The sequence below is a fragment of the Vulpes lagopus genome, chromosome 5, assembly GCF_018345385.1.
Source record: "Vulpes lagopus strain Blue_001 chromosome 5, ASM1834538v1, whole genome shotgun sequence".
Taxonomy (NCBI): Eukaryota; Metazoa; Chordata; class Mammalia; order Carnivora; family Canidae; genus Vulpes; species Vulpes lagopus.
In genome coordinates this window covers 127,711,291-127,728,519 of record NC_054828.1, presented here as the reverse complement: position 1 = coordinate 127,728,519, position 17,229 = coordinate 127,711,291, and the positions used below count along the sequence as shown (strand labels likewise).

The 17,229-nt window shown below is 35.4% G+C and overlaps 1 protein-coding gene across 16 annotated transcripts in view; it reads right to left on the bottom strand.

The window, feature by feature from the left end:
- The window catches only part of KIDINS220 (kinase D interacting substrate 220), a 107,646-nt gene that overhangs the window by 71,736 nt on the left and 18,681 nt on the right, over positions 1 to 17,229 (bottom strand). For 11 of the 16 annotated variants that reach the window (XM_041754480.1, XM_041754478.1, XM_041754481.1 and 8 more), the window contains exons 5-12: positions 17,046 to 17,144; positions 16,017 to 16,118; positions 13,270 to 13,368; positions 10,477 to 10,674; positions 8,173 to 8,271; positions 6,030 to 6,128; positions 4,637 to 4,735; positions 2,179 to 2,356 (exon numbers count right to left, since the gene is read on the bottom strand). In XM_041754480.1, the coding sequence (XP_041610414.1) occupies positions 2,179 to 2,356; positions 4,637 to 4,735; positions 6,030 to 6,128; positions 8,173 to 8,271; positions 10,477 to 10,674; positions 13,270 to 13,368; positions 16,017 to 16,118; positions 17,046 to 17,144 (973 nt within the window). The remainder of the gene's footprint in view (positions 1 to 2,178; positions 2,357 to 4,636; positions 4,736 to 6,029; positions 6,129 to 8,172; positions 8,272 to 10,476; positions 10,675 to 13,269; positions 13,369 to 16,016; positions 16,119 to 17,045; positions 17,145 to 17,229) is intronic. The other 5 variants (XM_041754482.1, XM_041754485.1, XM_041754469.1 and 2 more) reach the window with 1 other exon arrangement.

Here is a 17,229-nt window from a genome sequence, read left to right as displayed (position 1 = left end):
CAAAATATACTATAAAATTACAATAATTAAAACATCATGCAACCAGCACAAGATATTAGCATAAGTGGCATTTCAAACCAGTGGGCAAGGGAGGAATTAGTAAGTGATTCTGGGAGGAGCGAACCACTCATCTGAAAAAAAAAGGAAATGAAAACTCTATACATCTTATACCTTAAAAAAAAAAAGTTTCAGAAACATTAAAAAAATAATGTAAAAAATAATAAAAACACTAGAAGAAAATATAAGGGAAAAAATTTTTTAATCTCAGATATAAAAGGCCTTTCTTTCTCAACATAATATTAAAGCCAGAACTGCAGGAAAGGACCAACAAATAAACTGCAAAACTGTCTAACTCTTAGATGGGGAATAAAAAACCCATCACCATAAACAAAGCAGCAGCTGGGAGGGAGGTGCAACATATAGGATGGACCCAGGACCTACATCCATAACATACAGACACTTAAAATCAATTTTTAAAAAAATACCAAAACTCAAGAGAAAATAGGCAAAGGATACAAACAGGAAAATGGCAAAAATAAAAATATCCTGTGAACATATGAAAAGATTACAATCTATTAACTTCATAATGCAAATTATATGAGATTTTTTTTCTCGTATTGATCTGATTAGCAAAGATTAAGGAGGCTAGAGCTCTCTAGTATTCACAAGGTTAGGGGAGCTACACTATAGTACATGGTCCAAGACAGAAGAAATTGTTATAGTTGTATGGAAAGTCTCCCAAAACTGTGAGCATCGCTGACATGCCTATTCTACTTCCGGGCATTTATTCTAAGAAATAATCCTAAAAGCAATAGTTAATGAATACAATTACAAAGATGTTTACTGTACCACTAGCTTTTAAACATAGTTCGCTATTAAAAACTTTTATAATATGGGGGGGAGGGTGCACCTGGGTGGCTCAGTGGGTTGGGTGTCAGCCTTTGGCTTGCGTTGTGATCCTTGGGTCCTGAGGTCAAGCCCCACATTGAGCTCCCTGCCCTGGAGGGAATCTGCTTCTCCCTCTCCCTCTCCCTGCTTGCTCCCCCTGTTTGTTCTCTCTGCCAAATAAACAAATAAAATCTTAAAAAGAAAAAAAATTTTATAATATGGGATTACCCTATTAATTGTTAAATTTTTAACAAATTAATTATTAATTAATTTAAAAACATTTTTAGAAATGTACAGAAAATCCTACAGGGTCATTCAAACAGCTATGAATTAAGAGATAGGAGACAATGGGAAATTTGCACTTTCTACTATATTTGTGTCTTCAGTTTTGAAATGTAAGAGTGTATAGCATAATCATAATCAGAAAAATTATTTTAAACTATAAGAACTCATAATACAATAGAAGCATCCTTAAAAACAATTGGTAAGTAAGAAACTCAACTGAGAGGTCGTGGCATTCTACCTATCTCTTGTAATTTGAGTAAAAAGGTGTTCCGTATTTCAAAACACCACATATGATTACATACTCATATACATTCTTCTCAAACAAAAACTATTTGAGTACAATATTCAAAGAATTATGCTAGATGTTACAGAGGACATAAAGAAGAAATAGTCCCTGTCGTGAAGAACTTGGAATCTGAAGGGAGAAAATTCTAAAAGAAATAAAAGGCCATGTATAACAAGTATTAAAAAAAGAAATATAAACACAAGTGCTTGCTTAAGTATTCAAACAAGGCAAAAATTTTGTCCAGTTTAGGCAGATCAGTTAAAATTCACCGAGAAGGGAACAACTGACAGGAGCCTTGGAGAGAGAAGATTTGGACAAGAAATCTCCATGGACAGAGGGCAGACCTATGGCAGGCATAACAAGCAAATATGGAGAACTGAGTTCTCAGAGGACTCAGGCCACAGAGAAAATGGAGCATGTTTTGATAAAAGCAAAATATACCTGGGAGAATAAGAGGGAAAAGATTTTTAGAAAAGCAGACTAGATTTTTAGAGGTCTTTAAAGTTGATGGATAATTCTGAATGTACTTCACATAATTGCTACAGGACAATGCAGAAGAGCTCTAGACAGGAAGGAGTATTTTTCCACAGCAAAGTAATAACTTTCTCAACTTCCATAATCTCCAGTTAAGTGATAAGTGCAAAACTGCAATTGGTCTCTTAATTTTTCATGTAACGCTTATCTTTTAAAAGCAGTCAGGAATAAAACCCAATACTTACTGGCTCCAAATATTTGAGTTAAAATACTTTTTTGATGGCTACAGTCAATGTTGTAAGGAGTCTCGCCTGCTTTGTTGGGCCTATAAAGTAACCTTCCATCTTTGGGATTTCTTAGAAGAAGTTCTGCCAGTTTCCGACTCCTCCCACGAATAGCAATATGCAAAGGAGTGTCTCCTTTCTGGAAAATAGGAAATTTGAACTTTCATATACTTTACATATGGTATTTACAAAGTAACAATTTTCATCTTCTGTAAAATAATGAAACATCTAAACTTTTCATATTATTCATATAGGGTGAATAAAATCTGAATTTTTATCTCTTTCTTCACTGTAATTTTTTTTAAAGTTCCTTTCCTAGCTTTTCTTGGGTATTATTTCTCCCACAGCCCTCTAGAATGAAGGTCATTCTTCTCCCCTCCCCTCAACTCACTGGAAGGAGAAGCAACCTTACAGCACCTGCCGGGCCATGGACCTACCTCTATCCATCATCCAAATATTTATTGTTCACAATGTCCTCCATTTTTCTCAACTAATTTAAATTCTACTGTACAATTTTCCTCTGCGTTTGTCTAGAAAGCTTCATAATCCACACTAATATCCCATCTAACAGGAGTAATCTCATCTACCCCATGCCCTTTGCCAACCAACCCTTAAACTTCATTCTATACTTCTCTCCCTTAGTGTCCTTCATATCACATCTATCCATATTTTGCCAGTACAACCTCTTCTCCCCCCCTCACCTGTCAATTCTTCCTACATTAAGCTACCTTCTTCCCTTATTAGAATCCCCAATCACATTAGCAATCATACCCAATACTAATGAAAACATGTACAAACAGGCAAAAAAAAAAAAAAAAGACCTTAGGTCTGCACTGTGTTCTCCCACTTTTTACTTTACAAACACTTCTCTTGAAGACAATGACCCAAAAAGTTAACAAATTAAGTTCTCAGTGCTCATCGACCCTGATCTCTCTAGAACACTAAATGAAAATGACCCGCAGTATTCTCCATATAGCTTTGATGGCACAACCTTATCTCGATTTTGACTCTCCTCTTCTGCTTTGGGTATACTTCTTCCTTTTCTAGGTTCTCTTTCCACATTCTAAATACATTACACAATAACTATGTACTGAGCTGACTCTATGTAAGGCACTGTGCTGGGTACCCTAGAGGATATAAAGATGGAAGACAAAACAGTCCCTGACCTTAACAGCTTACAATATAACAGGAAGAAATTAGATAAACAGGCAATTATAAAACAAATGAGAATGTGACATGTGCCATAAGAAAAATAAAGTTCTGGGGGATCCCTGGGTGGCGCAGCGGTTTGGCGCCTGCCTTTGGCCCAGGGCGCGATCCTGGAGACCCGGGATCGAATCCCACGTCGGGCTCCCGGTGCATGGAGCCTGCTTCTCCCTCTGCCTGTGACTCTCTGCCTCTCTCTCTCTCTCTCTGTGTGTGACTATCATAAATAAATAAAAATTAAAAAAAAAAAAAAAAAAAAGAAAAAGAAAAATAAAGTTCTGACCTCAGTTTTCATCTTTCTCGCCAGGAAATACGGAAACTTTTCTATAAAGCTAAATGTATTCAACTGAAAAATCTCTTAACTTTATGCCATTCCTAGTTTTCAATATCAAAGTTTCCATTTTTTTATAAGAAATTATATAAACATGGTAATAATAGGTGGGAAGATTTTGGTTTTGTTTTCTTAAACAACGTTGTTTCTTGCTAAAATAAAAAGCAAATACATATTGATTCTGTGTTTTTTGTGTAATTGCCTCATAAATAATAAAAAGATAAACTTTATTACGGATTAGGAGAGCCCAAATCATACCATACGTTTAAATGGAAACATTTATATTTCTTATTTCATATATAAATCAATTCACTCCTTTTATGGGAGGAAATCAATTGAAGTAAAGAAAGAATTCCATTTAAAATGAAAACAAAATCAAACTAGGAATCAAAAAAAAAAACAAACTAGGAATCAATTCTGTATGAAGTATTAAGCAATTCAGAGTTAAATTTACCACGGAAAATACAAACATTTCTCTAGAAGGATCATGGTGAGGACACAACAGAACACTGTTTCTGCTGTTAGTGGACATTAACACTAGTCTGCTCTGAATCTGTCTTTTCCAGCCCCTTGGGTTCTTTCCCTTTGTTTGCAACAAGCACTACATCTGATGACATCCTCTTTAAATAGTGATCAATGGCAGCTCCCCATAATTGGTATGAGCAACAGAAGGAAAATCTAACACAGCCTCTATAATCAGAACAGAATCAGCTATCAGAACAGCCAAGAAGATATCACAGCACCAAAATGCCACACACACACAGCCCCGCAAGTAAACTCTCCCTCCACAAAATAAAACCAGACCCACTTAAGTCCAGCAAATATATAGGTCAGTCTACCAAGAGCCTTCCAAAGAGTCTTCTCTCTGCATAGATGTTTTACCTTATCTACAGCAGACACTTTAGCTCCTTTATCTAGCAGCAGCTCTACTACTTCAATATTTCTCATCTTGGTAGCCTTTATAAGTGGTGTTTCACCATCCTGTGGGCACAGATAAGAAGGTTTGCCAGATTAATAGCTTTACTCCTAAATGTTTAAAGTCACATAAATGCATATGTAAGAATTCAAATATCTGACTCTAGTACAGTCTATATTGGAAATGTTCTCAAGAAAACATAGCTGCAAAAACTAATGGCAAAAATGCTTTTCCCTTCACAATCATTTGTATCAAAATAATTTTATATCACTCAGCCAAGAATGGGATATGCCCAGCTACTTATTAGCCATATCTGGCAACAGTCTCTTGCCCCTCACTGATATGACCATTCCCCATGTTCTACCACTAACACGAGGGGCAGCCCCTCCAGAAATTACTCCCCATTCACACCAACTCCCCACCAACCAACCCACAGCTTGGCAAGTCAATGTCCAGGCAAGCCAGTGCCAAGATTTTTCAGAGATCTGTACCAGCATCACTTCAGTTCTCTGTATACCTGACAACGAGTGTGAAATAGGGGAAATAATTTGGTACAATAAGCATGCCTCTGGAAAACTTCAAAAAAGTTCATGATTGCTTTCAAAATCAAATTAGGGGATAATGGAAGAGACCATAGTTCAGCACTGAATTAGGAAAAACAGAAACCTGGTCAGAACCCACACATGGTCACAGCGGCTGACACATAAGTTCAAAAACAAAAATTATTATCAAGGTGTCACCCACAAACCAAAAGGCATCCCAGGAAACTTTCTGTCCTAGGATACTGAAGTTACCATAGTATAAAAAGATGCCAGTCTCAATCTCTAGCAGATAAAATAGTAATATCTTCTGGGTAACTCCACAAGTTTGTTTACTCATTAAGAATTCCTGCCACTTCAATCCATATACATTCATTCCAAATATATTTCCCCATGAAAAACGATAACACATTAAGGCCAAATACAATCCTAAAGTCTTATATAGTTTTATAATTTTCACATGATTTGAGAAAAACAGACAAAAGTGACTAGTCTGGGGAGCTAAGAACCATTCACATTGGTCTTTTAAAAGGAAATGTGCTCTGCATTCCAAACAAAAGCATAGAAGAATTATGAAAAAATGACCTGCCCACAACTTACGAATAGCTGATATTATATTTTCTGAAAGTACTTAAAGTAACAAATTGCACACTATATTTTCCTGTGAATAAAGAACTTCAAAAGGGATACAAAATTACTCCCCAATTTGATATAGACTATTACCAGTAAAAATCAGTATAATTCTAGTATCAAACAAAAAACAATTGAAAAAAATAAGCAGTACTGGGTATGACTAAGAGAACAGAAATGTCCTTGATACCTTTGTGCATATCTCAGTGTCAGGATTGCACTGTAAGATATCTCTCACCATTGTTGCATTTCCTTTCTCTACAGCCCAATACAAAGCTGTTTTGTTGTCCTGTATAACAAAAAACAATAATCACTTCATTTAAGATACAATATTGGCAACTGCTATTTGTAAACATAAAACATCATTTTTAACATTTCTGCCAGAAAGCACTGATAGGTCTTACCAACAAAGAAATAATATTAATCCTTACTCTATCTTGGATTTACTCTTGAGAAATTCTTTATGAAATAAGCCTAAGAAAACAATGTACTATGTACAAAGCAGCAACGCCACATATTTGATAAGGTAAAGTATGCTTTTGTTAATGTGGTTGGATTTCTGGGCCATGCAATGGAAGTCATCAATACCTGAGCTCATCCTTAGACAAGTCAAATATTCTACAAATATTCTGACCCCTGGCTTTCCCATTTGCCCCATCTTTTCAAAAGGTAATGCATGAGAATATACTACAGCAACAGAAGGTGAATGGTTTTTACCATGTTTTATTTTCTTAATCCCTACTCACCCTGCACCCATACACCAATTCTGATCTGATCCTTTAAAATCCCATCTAGTTCAAAAACCAAAAACAGATCCAATAGACCCTGAAAGGAGAGCCAGAGAACAGAATAAGTGACTAAAATGTAGGAAAACAGGATTGAGAGACAAAAAGAAACTAGGTAAAATCTAAATAGGTGAGCCAGTAACCATCATTCAGTGAAAATATGATTTTAATGTAAAAGATAGTGAATGACTTTCTGCTCTGCCACATTAAGTTTCCCATATCAGGGACACCTGAGTGGCTCAGTGGTTGAACATCTGTGCCTTCAGCTCAGGGTATGATCCTGGGGTCGAGTCCTGCATCAGGCTCCCTGGAAGGAGCCTGCTTCTCCTTCTGCCTGTGCCTCTACCTCTCTATGTCTCTCATGAATAAATACACAGAATCTTAAAAAAAAAAAAAGTTTCCCACACCCAACTTTCTCTAGTGAAGATCCCCCCTCAAAATTGTGCATCCCAACATTCCTATCCTTGCCATCAGACCTCTCCCTGCCCTGCCCCTTTCTATTTCTGCCTCCACCTCTACAGCTGAAGAGTACAGTCTTTCACTTCCCCCTGCTCTTGAATTTCCTCATCCTATTATTCCACCATCTTTGCCTGAAATACCAGCCTATCTTCTGTCTATCTATCTAAATCCAGCCTATCTTTCAAACTTCGCTCAAATTCTACCTTCTCTCAGAAGCCTTCCTTAATGCCTTCTCTCCCCACCTCAAGACTCTTACACTGGAACCTTTTACTGGGCCACCTTATACCAAAAGGCATCACTTCGTATGTGTAGTAAAAACACAAAAATAAACATAAAACAAAGTAAAACCTCCCTAACTTAAAATAATGTCTCTTACAGGCAAGTGTTCCATGTTAAGTCCCTCATAGCATTTGGCATAATATTTATTGGTTTGATTTAAAATAGATTTGGATACAAGCTAAATTCAAAGGAAAACTAAGCAGAAATGTAGACTCACCAACAACAAAATGGGTTATTAAGTATAGATTTTTTTTTTACCTAAAGCTCTTGAAATATTGGATGAATTCACAAGTTTAGGGGAGCTTTTGCCTAATATTAGTAACCTTTGAAGCTCTGTGAGCTATGACTGCCTTAAGCAAAGTCCATAGGCACTATTTGGGGGTCCTAGGAAAGGCAAGCAGAGTGGGGAAGAAGGAGAAGAAAGATAAAAGAGCAAGAATGGAAAAATAACATATGGACAAAGAAGACAAAACAGAGGGAAAATACTAAAGAAAATAAACAAATTGCATACATTCGAAGTACCAACAACTGTCTCAGTATCATAAACTATTCATTTCAGGATTGAATTTATTTATGTATGAGTAAGAGAGGTATATTTAAAAAATATGAGCTTTGAACATGCTCCAAAGTCATCTAATATGACATTAATAGAAAAATTCTGTAATAAAGGCAGTGAAACTTAATTAAGCATCCATTATATTAGGGTCTATTAGCTCATTTCCAGAGGAAAATCAGAAGAATGACCATGTCATCAGTCATTATGTACAAGTGATTCTGCACAAAGATGACAGTAGGATGGGAATCACACACCTGTCCTCTAATGTCTATATCAGCGTATTTCTGGAGAAGTGCTCGAACAATTTCCACATGACCACCTCTGACAGCGCCAATCAACACAGTATCCCCACTCTAAAAAGACAAAAAAAGAAAAAGGTAAACTGATAATAAGAATATAAACACTTCTGAAGTTAATCATCAGATATTTCTCTGAAAATTTCTTGGAAAAAGGATATCTCAGAGTAAGAAAAAAATTTTAGTTAACTAATATTATTAACGGACATTAATAGCCCTGGAGTAAGAGACAAGTTATACCTCAAAATGAGGACTCTGAAATACCACAACAAAAGTTTAGAAAGTCGAGCTACCCAGAATAATAAGCCATACTCTTTGAAGGTGACCAACTTCCCATTATAAATGTAAATTAAATAAAATTACACGAGAGCTATCAACAAACCAAATTAACATTGAGAAATAATGTAATATAAAACCTTTTAAATAATGTTATGTGACAAAAACCACAGATTGTGAAAAAGAGAGTTGTAGGGCTAGAGCCGTCAGTCGGTCTATAAGCACATTTCATCAAGGGAGAGGGTAGTTCCCAGACCAGTATCCATAGCCTAAGCAATGTGGCATTACAGGCTAACAGGCATAAGACTGACTCATTCCCCATGACAAGGATTAAATGTAGTTCATTACCTCATAGAGATATCACTTTGCCCTAAAATTATATTCACCAAGCAACAAACACTATTAATTATATCTTCCTACTAATTCAAATGTAAAATGGCTATTTTGGCAATGGCAGAACTTTTTAACTCTAAACTACACAACAGTTGCAGAAATTTGAGTTGGGAAAGTCCCCGAGCTATGGCTCATCTCAATCCTTAGTGGGCCTTGATGGGCTATAAATCAAGAGGCAAATCCTTAAGGATTGAATGTGGCACCCTAGAATATCTTAACTACTACATTAAAAGCAGAAATAAACCCAAAGCAAACCAATTTTAGTTGAGAATGTTAGCATTAATATGGTGCCAGAGTAGTAAGTTAATAAAAGGTCATAAATATTTCATTGCTTACTATGTGCCATGTATTGTTCTAGGTACTGGAAAACAAGACAGATGAGTTCCCAGCTCAAGAAGAACTATCTACAGGAGACAGACAACATATAAACACAAACAAAAAATCAGACAAATGCCATGTAAATAAATTAAAATATAGTAGTATGACAGAAAGTGACTGGACAGCAACTTTAGGTCATTGGAGAAGATCTTTCTGAGGAGCTCATATTTAAGATGAGGTCAGACGAGGAGACAGCCACGTAATGATCGTGAAGATTAGTATCCCCAACAGAGAATAGCTGGTACAGAGGTCCCAAAGCAGCAAAAGATTAGTGTGTTCAAGAAAGGAAAAAAGTTAGTATTGTGGCAACCTATTAAAATAGGGGTTAGAGTGGTGCAAAATGAGGACAAAGAGTTAGGTGAGGACAATGTCATGTAGTGTTTATAAACTAAAAAAGTAACATCTATTCTACATGCAAGAGGGTGACTTTAAATAAAGGAGTACACATGAGATTTATTGCTTTAAAGATCACTCTGAAAAAAAAAAATAAAGATCACTCTGAGAACAGAGAACAAATTAGAGACAGAAGGGAACCCAGTTAAGATGTTATTGCTATAACAATGGAAGATGGTGACTGGGACTAGGGAGGTAGTCGTGGAAATGAAAGGAAGCAGACAGATACTGGATGTGTTCTGGAGGTAGAGGCAACCAGACCAGCTGAAGAATTAGATGTGATAAGTGAGGAAGAGAAATCAATGCTAATGCATAGAACTTGAGGCTATAACAACAGAGTATGAATGGTGATGCCACTGACCCAGATGAAGAAGACTGAAGGAAAAACAGGGTTGGGAATGAACCAAACAAGACATCTGCTTTGCTGTAACTTTAAAGCGCATCAGACATTCAAGCAGACAGTTCAGGTGGAAATACAAGTGTAGAGTTCTGAGAAGAGGTACAATTTTGAAAATTCTAAGTAAAGCTGAAAGTCTTGGGAAAGTGAGTAACACCAGCCATGAACACCACAGTCACAGACATCAAGGATGGTTACAGACTAATAGTACATGTGACATCTTCAGTAACAATATTATTTGACAAAGATTAAAAAGAACACCCTCACAAAGATGGAATATATTTTAACTTCTTAGTTCAAGGGTAGAAATAAAACATCTTTTATTAAAACAAATGTATGGCATACATGAAGAATCCCGAAAGGTGTGAGAAGTTAATCTTCCATCATGTTACCACTAGAAGACAAATCTCAAACAAGTAACCTACCCTATCAGGTATATTCACATATGTTCCAGCATCGAGGAGATCCTGTACAATTTCTGTATGTCCCTCCTTTGATGCAATCATCAAAGCTGTATTTCCATCCTTATCTGTTAAATTTACATTTGGGTTCCTTTTCAAAATTTCTTTTACTGACTGTGTGTAGCCTCCTTTTACTGCTACAATCAATGCAGTCATTGAGTTCTAAAAAACAAAAGCCCAAGAAATCAGTTATCTCTAGAAAACATATGATTTATACCATAGTCATAAAACTGATATTTTCAAAAAGGCAGTCTATTATTAACAGTGATTTCTGATAATAAATGTCAACATAAATAACCAGTCACATACCAAATACTGGCTAGAAAGTCTATTTTCTGTTATTGAAGGTACATTAATTTTCTTGAGTCAATAGGACAGTTAAAACATTCAATTCCTCAAATGATAATCTGAAATTGGATTCGCTAACAATGAACAGATCCCCTCACTAATATGAGATGGGATGATTCAAAATTAAACACATTCTATTTTTTTTAAAGATTTTATTTATTTATTCATGGGAGACACAGAGAGAGAGGCAGTGACACCGGCAGAGGGAGAAGCAGACTCCATGCAGGAAGTCCAATGTGGGACTCGATCCCAGGATCATGCCCTGAGCCAAAGGCAAACGGCTCAACCGCTGAACCACCCAGGTGTCCCAATTAAACACACAGATCAGTCAGGCTTCAAAGAATTGTTTATAATAAAATATATAGGAAAAACTGAAGTAAAATAATGAATTAATAGCTATAGGGTACTTCAACACAATAAAGTATAATATATTCTTCTGTCTTTCACAGTGATCTAGAAACCACATTTTCAAATCTGATCTCATTTTTAGTGGTTTTTTAAAAAGCTGCACATCTGGGGCACTTGGGTGGCTAAGATGATTAAGTGGCCAACTCTTGATTTCAGCTCAGGTCATGATCTCAGGGTCCTGGGACAGAGCCCCACATCAGGCTCCACACTCAGTGGGGAGTCTGCTTGAGGATTTCTTTCTCTCTCTTTCCCTCTGCCCCTTCCCCTGCTTGCATGCTTTAAAATAAATCTTTAACAAAAATAAAAGCTGCATATCTTATTTATAAAATAAATCACCTAGCAGAAGAAAGTGACTCATTTACGAAAGTATTTAAGCTGCTTCCTAAGAAACTGATCTATATTAAGACATCATATGATTTCCTTATAGAAATATTAGATCAAGAATGCCTGGGTGGCTCAGAGGTTGAGTGTCTGCCTTAAGCTCAGGGCATGATCCTGGGATCCAGGATCAAGTCCCACATCGGGGTCTTTGCAGGGGGCCTGCTTCTCCCTCTGCCTGTGTATCTTGCCCCTCTCTCTCTGTCTCTCATGAATAAATAAATAAATACAATCTTAAAAAAAAAAAAAGAAATATTAGATCAGCCCCCAAAACTGAGTTATAATTCTCTCACATATTAAAATAACATAACCTTTTAAAATCCTATTAAGAGTCAAAAATCAGGGGCACCTGAGTGGTTCAGTGGTTGAGCATCTGCCTTTGGCTCAGGTTGTGATCCTGGGGTCCGAGGATCAAGTCCCAAACCAGGCTCCCCACAGGGAGCCTGCTTCTCCTTCTGCCTATGTCTCTACCTCTTTCTCTGTGTCTCTCATGAATAAATAAAATCTTTCAAAAAAAATAAAAATTAAATTTTAAAAAAGAGTCAAAATTCATAGAAATAAGCCACTTATCCACTTGATAAATTGTCCAAAGAAAAGGAAAGTAAAAGGTATGAATTTCATGGCTAACAATCCTGTTTTCCCACACAGCACTAAAAATATTATATACTCCTTAAAAAGATCAGCAATTAGCAGTTCTGTCAATGTGGAAAATAGGAAGAACTGGTTGGTATTATGTCAAGAAGCCAAGTATGATTTAGAGTTCACTTTTGTTACAAAGATTATTGCAGCCAGAGATTTGGTACTATCCTTTCTCCAAATACTTTATGATCCATCTCACATAATTTTGCAAAGAATACTCTGTGTTAATCATTTCTTGTGCAGAAATATCATTTTAATGATACTAAAACTGATATTAAAATGATATAATTATATCATTAAAATATTAAACATTATATTTAAAAATGATATTAAAATAATGATATTATTATTTAATTACAATCTCACAAGGTCAAGGGAAGAGCCTCTGTTAGGCTTCTCCAGTACCCCCAGCACATTTGGCACAGGGCTGCATGCATAACAGGTGCTCAATAAGGAATTAATAACTGCTACTCAGTAGGATGTATTGAACCAATTTTTAAGCTTTCTAGGTTTTGATCGCTGCTTTCTGACCTTTTTAAATCTATTGGAGGAAGAAAGTAAGTCACAGCTAAAAATATCCTAAAAATTACAATATTATTTTAGATTTTTTTAAAAAGGTATTTTAACAGAACATAACTATTTTCCCTCAATTAATAGTATTTCAAACTACTTAATTTGAAGAGTATTTCAATACTGATTCAATCAAGAGCAAGATTAGAATATGTTTTTTATATTTTAACCTCCCAAAATTTATGTGTATTAGCAATAGATCCTTAAAAGCATATATTTATAGTACATACAACCTAGAACATAATATATTTGTCAAGATAATAGAAAGAAAATGCTTGTTTTTCTAAGTATCACTTACGAACTATAGGGAAATTTTTCTAGACATATACTAAGAAAGAATATTCTCTCTCTTAAAACTAAAAACATATCTAATAGAAATATGTTAACCATGGGTTAAACAGAAAAGATACTTACAGCTCCTTCTTGATCAACATCAGCTCCCATGGCCAATAAATGTTTTACACACTCCAAATGACCTTTCCGTGCGGCCCAAACCAGAGGGGTAGTTCCATACTATAAAAAAACAGTAAATTTAAAATTATTATCAGAACTGTAGTAAAAGAAACTTTCTCAACATGATTTCTGATAAAAATCATACTGAGTATTCTTAAATTACTGTTTATACAAATTTTAATTTTAATCCTAGATAAGCCATATTTTCCCCCACTTTCTTTCTCCTAAAGAGATGATTAACCATTGTATAAAACCTCTTTTAACTAACTTTGACTTTTATAATTAATGACAATTTTTCTATCACAAAGTCAAAGTCATACAGCCTCTAATTTTCAACAAGCTTTCATTGCTTCCTGTATCTTGTGAAATACAATTTAAAGTCCAACAGTCTTACTACAGGCAAAAACAGTAACAAGCAAATGACAAGTATAATTCCAAGTACTTTATATAGGTTAACTCATGTAATCCCTATCAGAAGAATAAGGAAAATTTGAAGCATCACATTTTCACAGACAGCAAATGAGACCCTGAGAAATTAATTACAGGCTTGAAGTCCCAAAGCTACTAAGAGGTGGAGTAAGACCCATGACCCCAACAAACCTGCTTCAGTCTGAGCTTTTAACCACTACCCTCAAATCTGCCTCTATACTAGATAAAATAAACTTTCCTAGAAATTGCACTCAAAGGCACCTTCAGCTTGAATGTGATTCAAAAGACATCAAAGAATGTATGCTATGCATAAAAGCAATTCCCAACGTCTTTGGGGAGTCTGGCAATTAAAAGACATGAATACCCACAATGATCTTTCACTACATGAGACTACAGATTGAAATAAACATACAATAAACGCCTACTTTCTATAACAGCTCTGTCCAACAAAACTTTCTATGCTGATGGAAATGCTCTATGATTCTACACTGGCCAATACAGTAGCCACTAGTCTCATATGGCTACTGAGCATTTGAAATGTGGCAAGTATGACTGAGGAAATCTGGTTTTGTATACTCTGTGTTTAGTACAGATATAAGGCATTGCACACACTAAGTACTAAACATTTTCTCAAAACGTCAGAGTGACAGAGTAGGTAGCATAATACCTGATTCTGGAAAGGCCTTGAATGCCAGGTCATATGAAGCATTTTTCAATAGGCCAAGAGGAGAAATTAAAGATTTCACCATCATATTAAAGTGTCAAATCAGAAACATCAACAAAGAGAACCATATCCACTTCAGACATAAAATAAAACCTCTCCTATCTGAATTAAAAGACAGCCAATCTTGATGAGCACAGGTATTGTATGTAAGTGATGAATCACTAAATTCTACTCCCGAAACCAACACTGCATGAATGTTAACTAGAATTTAAATAAAAATTTGAAAAAAAATAGAAGGCAGCCAATCTGAATTAATGAACAGTCTCCAATACAATACTTTTAAGTGCCATACTGTTAAGTATTTGCATTGATCTCTTTATAGTCCTTGCTAACCTATTATTTTAGGTAATACTCTTTTTAAAATGATCATAAGCTGCATAAAGTGTATAAAATACATCAGTCTAGGGGCACCTAGGTGTCTTAGTTGGTTAACCATCTGACTTGGCTCAGGTCATCTTAGGGTCCTGGGATTGAGCCCCATGTGTCAGGTTCCGTGCTCAGCAGGGAGTCTGCTTCTCCTTCTTCCTTTGCCCCTTCCCCTACTTTCTCTCCCACTCTCTGTCTCAAATAAACAAATAAAATCTAAAAAATAAATAAAATGCATCAATCTTAAATATACTACTTGCCTTTTTTATACATATGTATACATATACCCATAAAAGCACAATCCAGATTAACAATAAGGATGATTCCTAATATTCCGAACAGATTAAGCAATACTATTTTACTTAAATTCATGCTCAGAATATATTCCAATTATCAAAAATGTCTAATTATTAGATATTTTCCTATATTTCGCTGAAATGTTATTAATTTGAAAAGATTACAGTTACCCACAATATCTCAAATTCTAATTAAATAAACACTTATTCAATGTTTGGGATGAATATTAAGGATTTAAAAAAAAGGAACAGAACAAAATTCTGGTAAACTTTCTGAAGCGGATGGCAAATAAGCTGAGTGTGAAGGATAAACAGAAAGTAAAGCAGACAAGGAGGAGGGAGCTCTCCACACTGAAAGAGCACATGCAAAGGCAAGAAGGAAGGGCTAAGAATAGATGAATCCAGACATCCACATCCTTTGGTGGTCTAGCAGGAAAGGGAGTTTTAGGGTTCAGATGGCAAGAGAAAGGGCATAGGGAGCCAAGGCCTATCTTCACACATCATACCAGGGATTGATGTCTTCAGCATTTTAAGCGTGAGAAACAGAAAACTAAACTTGAATTTTAGTAAAGACCATTCTGGCAACAATACTTTGAAAGCAGCTAGGACTAAAGATAGGAATAAGAGTTACAAGAGAAAACTTCAAATAAGAAAAATAGGGAATCATCCCTATTTTCCAGAGAATGATGAATGTAATATAAAAGACAATGGAGGAACATCTAGTAGGTATTATGTATAAGGGATCCACTTAGGAGATATCTATATAAAATACATTCATATATATAAATAGAAGATTCACCAGCACAGTCATGAGATCACATGAAAAAACTTGTATTTAGACATACTGAGTGGACATAATATGGACTGGACCAGGAAATATCCTGCTGACCTACCTTATCAGAGCAGTTGACTTTAGCACCATTTTGCAGTAAAAGATGCACTATATCTGCATGGCCTCTCCCTGCTGCCCAAATGATTGGGTAAACACTGTACTGCTGGGAGACAGGTAGGTGGGGAAGTAGGCAGACAGAAAAGAAGTTGAGGAAGGATGATGCAAGGAGAGAGGAAAAGAAAAATCTTTTAGGTGGATATTTACAACACACATTTGCTAAGAAAAGTAAATAATAAAGGGAGTAATACAAAGTACTATGTTAAAAAATCAAGTCACAGATCATTCTCCATTTTAAAAAAAATAATACTCATCAGACATAATCAGCCAATAAAATGCATTCAACTTTAAATACATATATATTATTAACACATTTATTTTTACAGATTAATACATTTAATGTGATTACCTAGCTAATGGCAAGACTAATAAGAGAAATGTATAATATACTCCTTCCGTTAACTTATATAATCTTTCCATTAACTTGAATAAGTTTCTCCTTTTTTAGCTTTATTGAGGAATAACTGACAAAATCACAAGATATATAAAGTGTACAACATGATTTTTTGACATATGTGTACAGTAATAAAAGGATATCCCTCATTAGTAAGATAATTTCTCAATCTACAGTCTGAGATCAAGTCTTAAGTAGAGTAGTAATGCATGTATTACCACATAAAGACATGTACAGAAAAATGGTATGGATATTTGGTCAACATCTCCTTTCTTTAAGTAAGTTTAGATTAAGAAGGCATACCCAGAAAAAACAGGCAAGATGAATTAAGTATTTCAAATTCTCCTTTGAAATGGTGAATAGTTATAATTAAAGTTTAAGCTCCAAGAGTTGCCCTTTTGTTGATAAAATCGAGAAGCTTACCTTGACTTCATTGTGATTTGAAATTATATCCTCCATTACTATCTTTAATAAGATCTAGATAATTTCTATACAATATGAAGTCTAAAACATAACCAGCCTTAAGCATTACCTAAGAGAACTTACCGCTTGTATTACAGTGAAATTTTTAACGCTTACCAAACCAGTGACACTTGGATTGGCGCCATGAGAAAGCAGCAACTCTACCACTTCCGTACGGCCTTTATAACATGCCCACATAAGAGCTGTCCAACCTCCCTAAGGAAAAAAAGGGGGTGGGGGGACTTTTGGTCATCTCCAAGCACAAAAATGCCATTCATGAAGTTCCTTCTTTGAATATTTC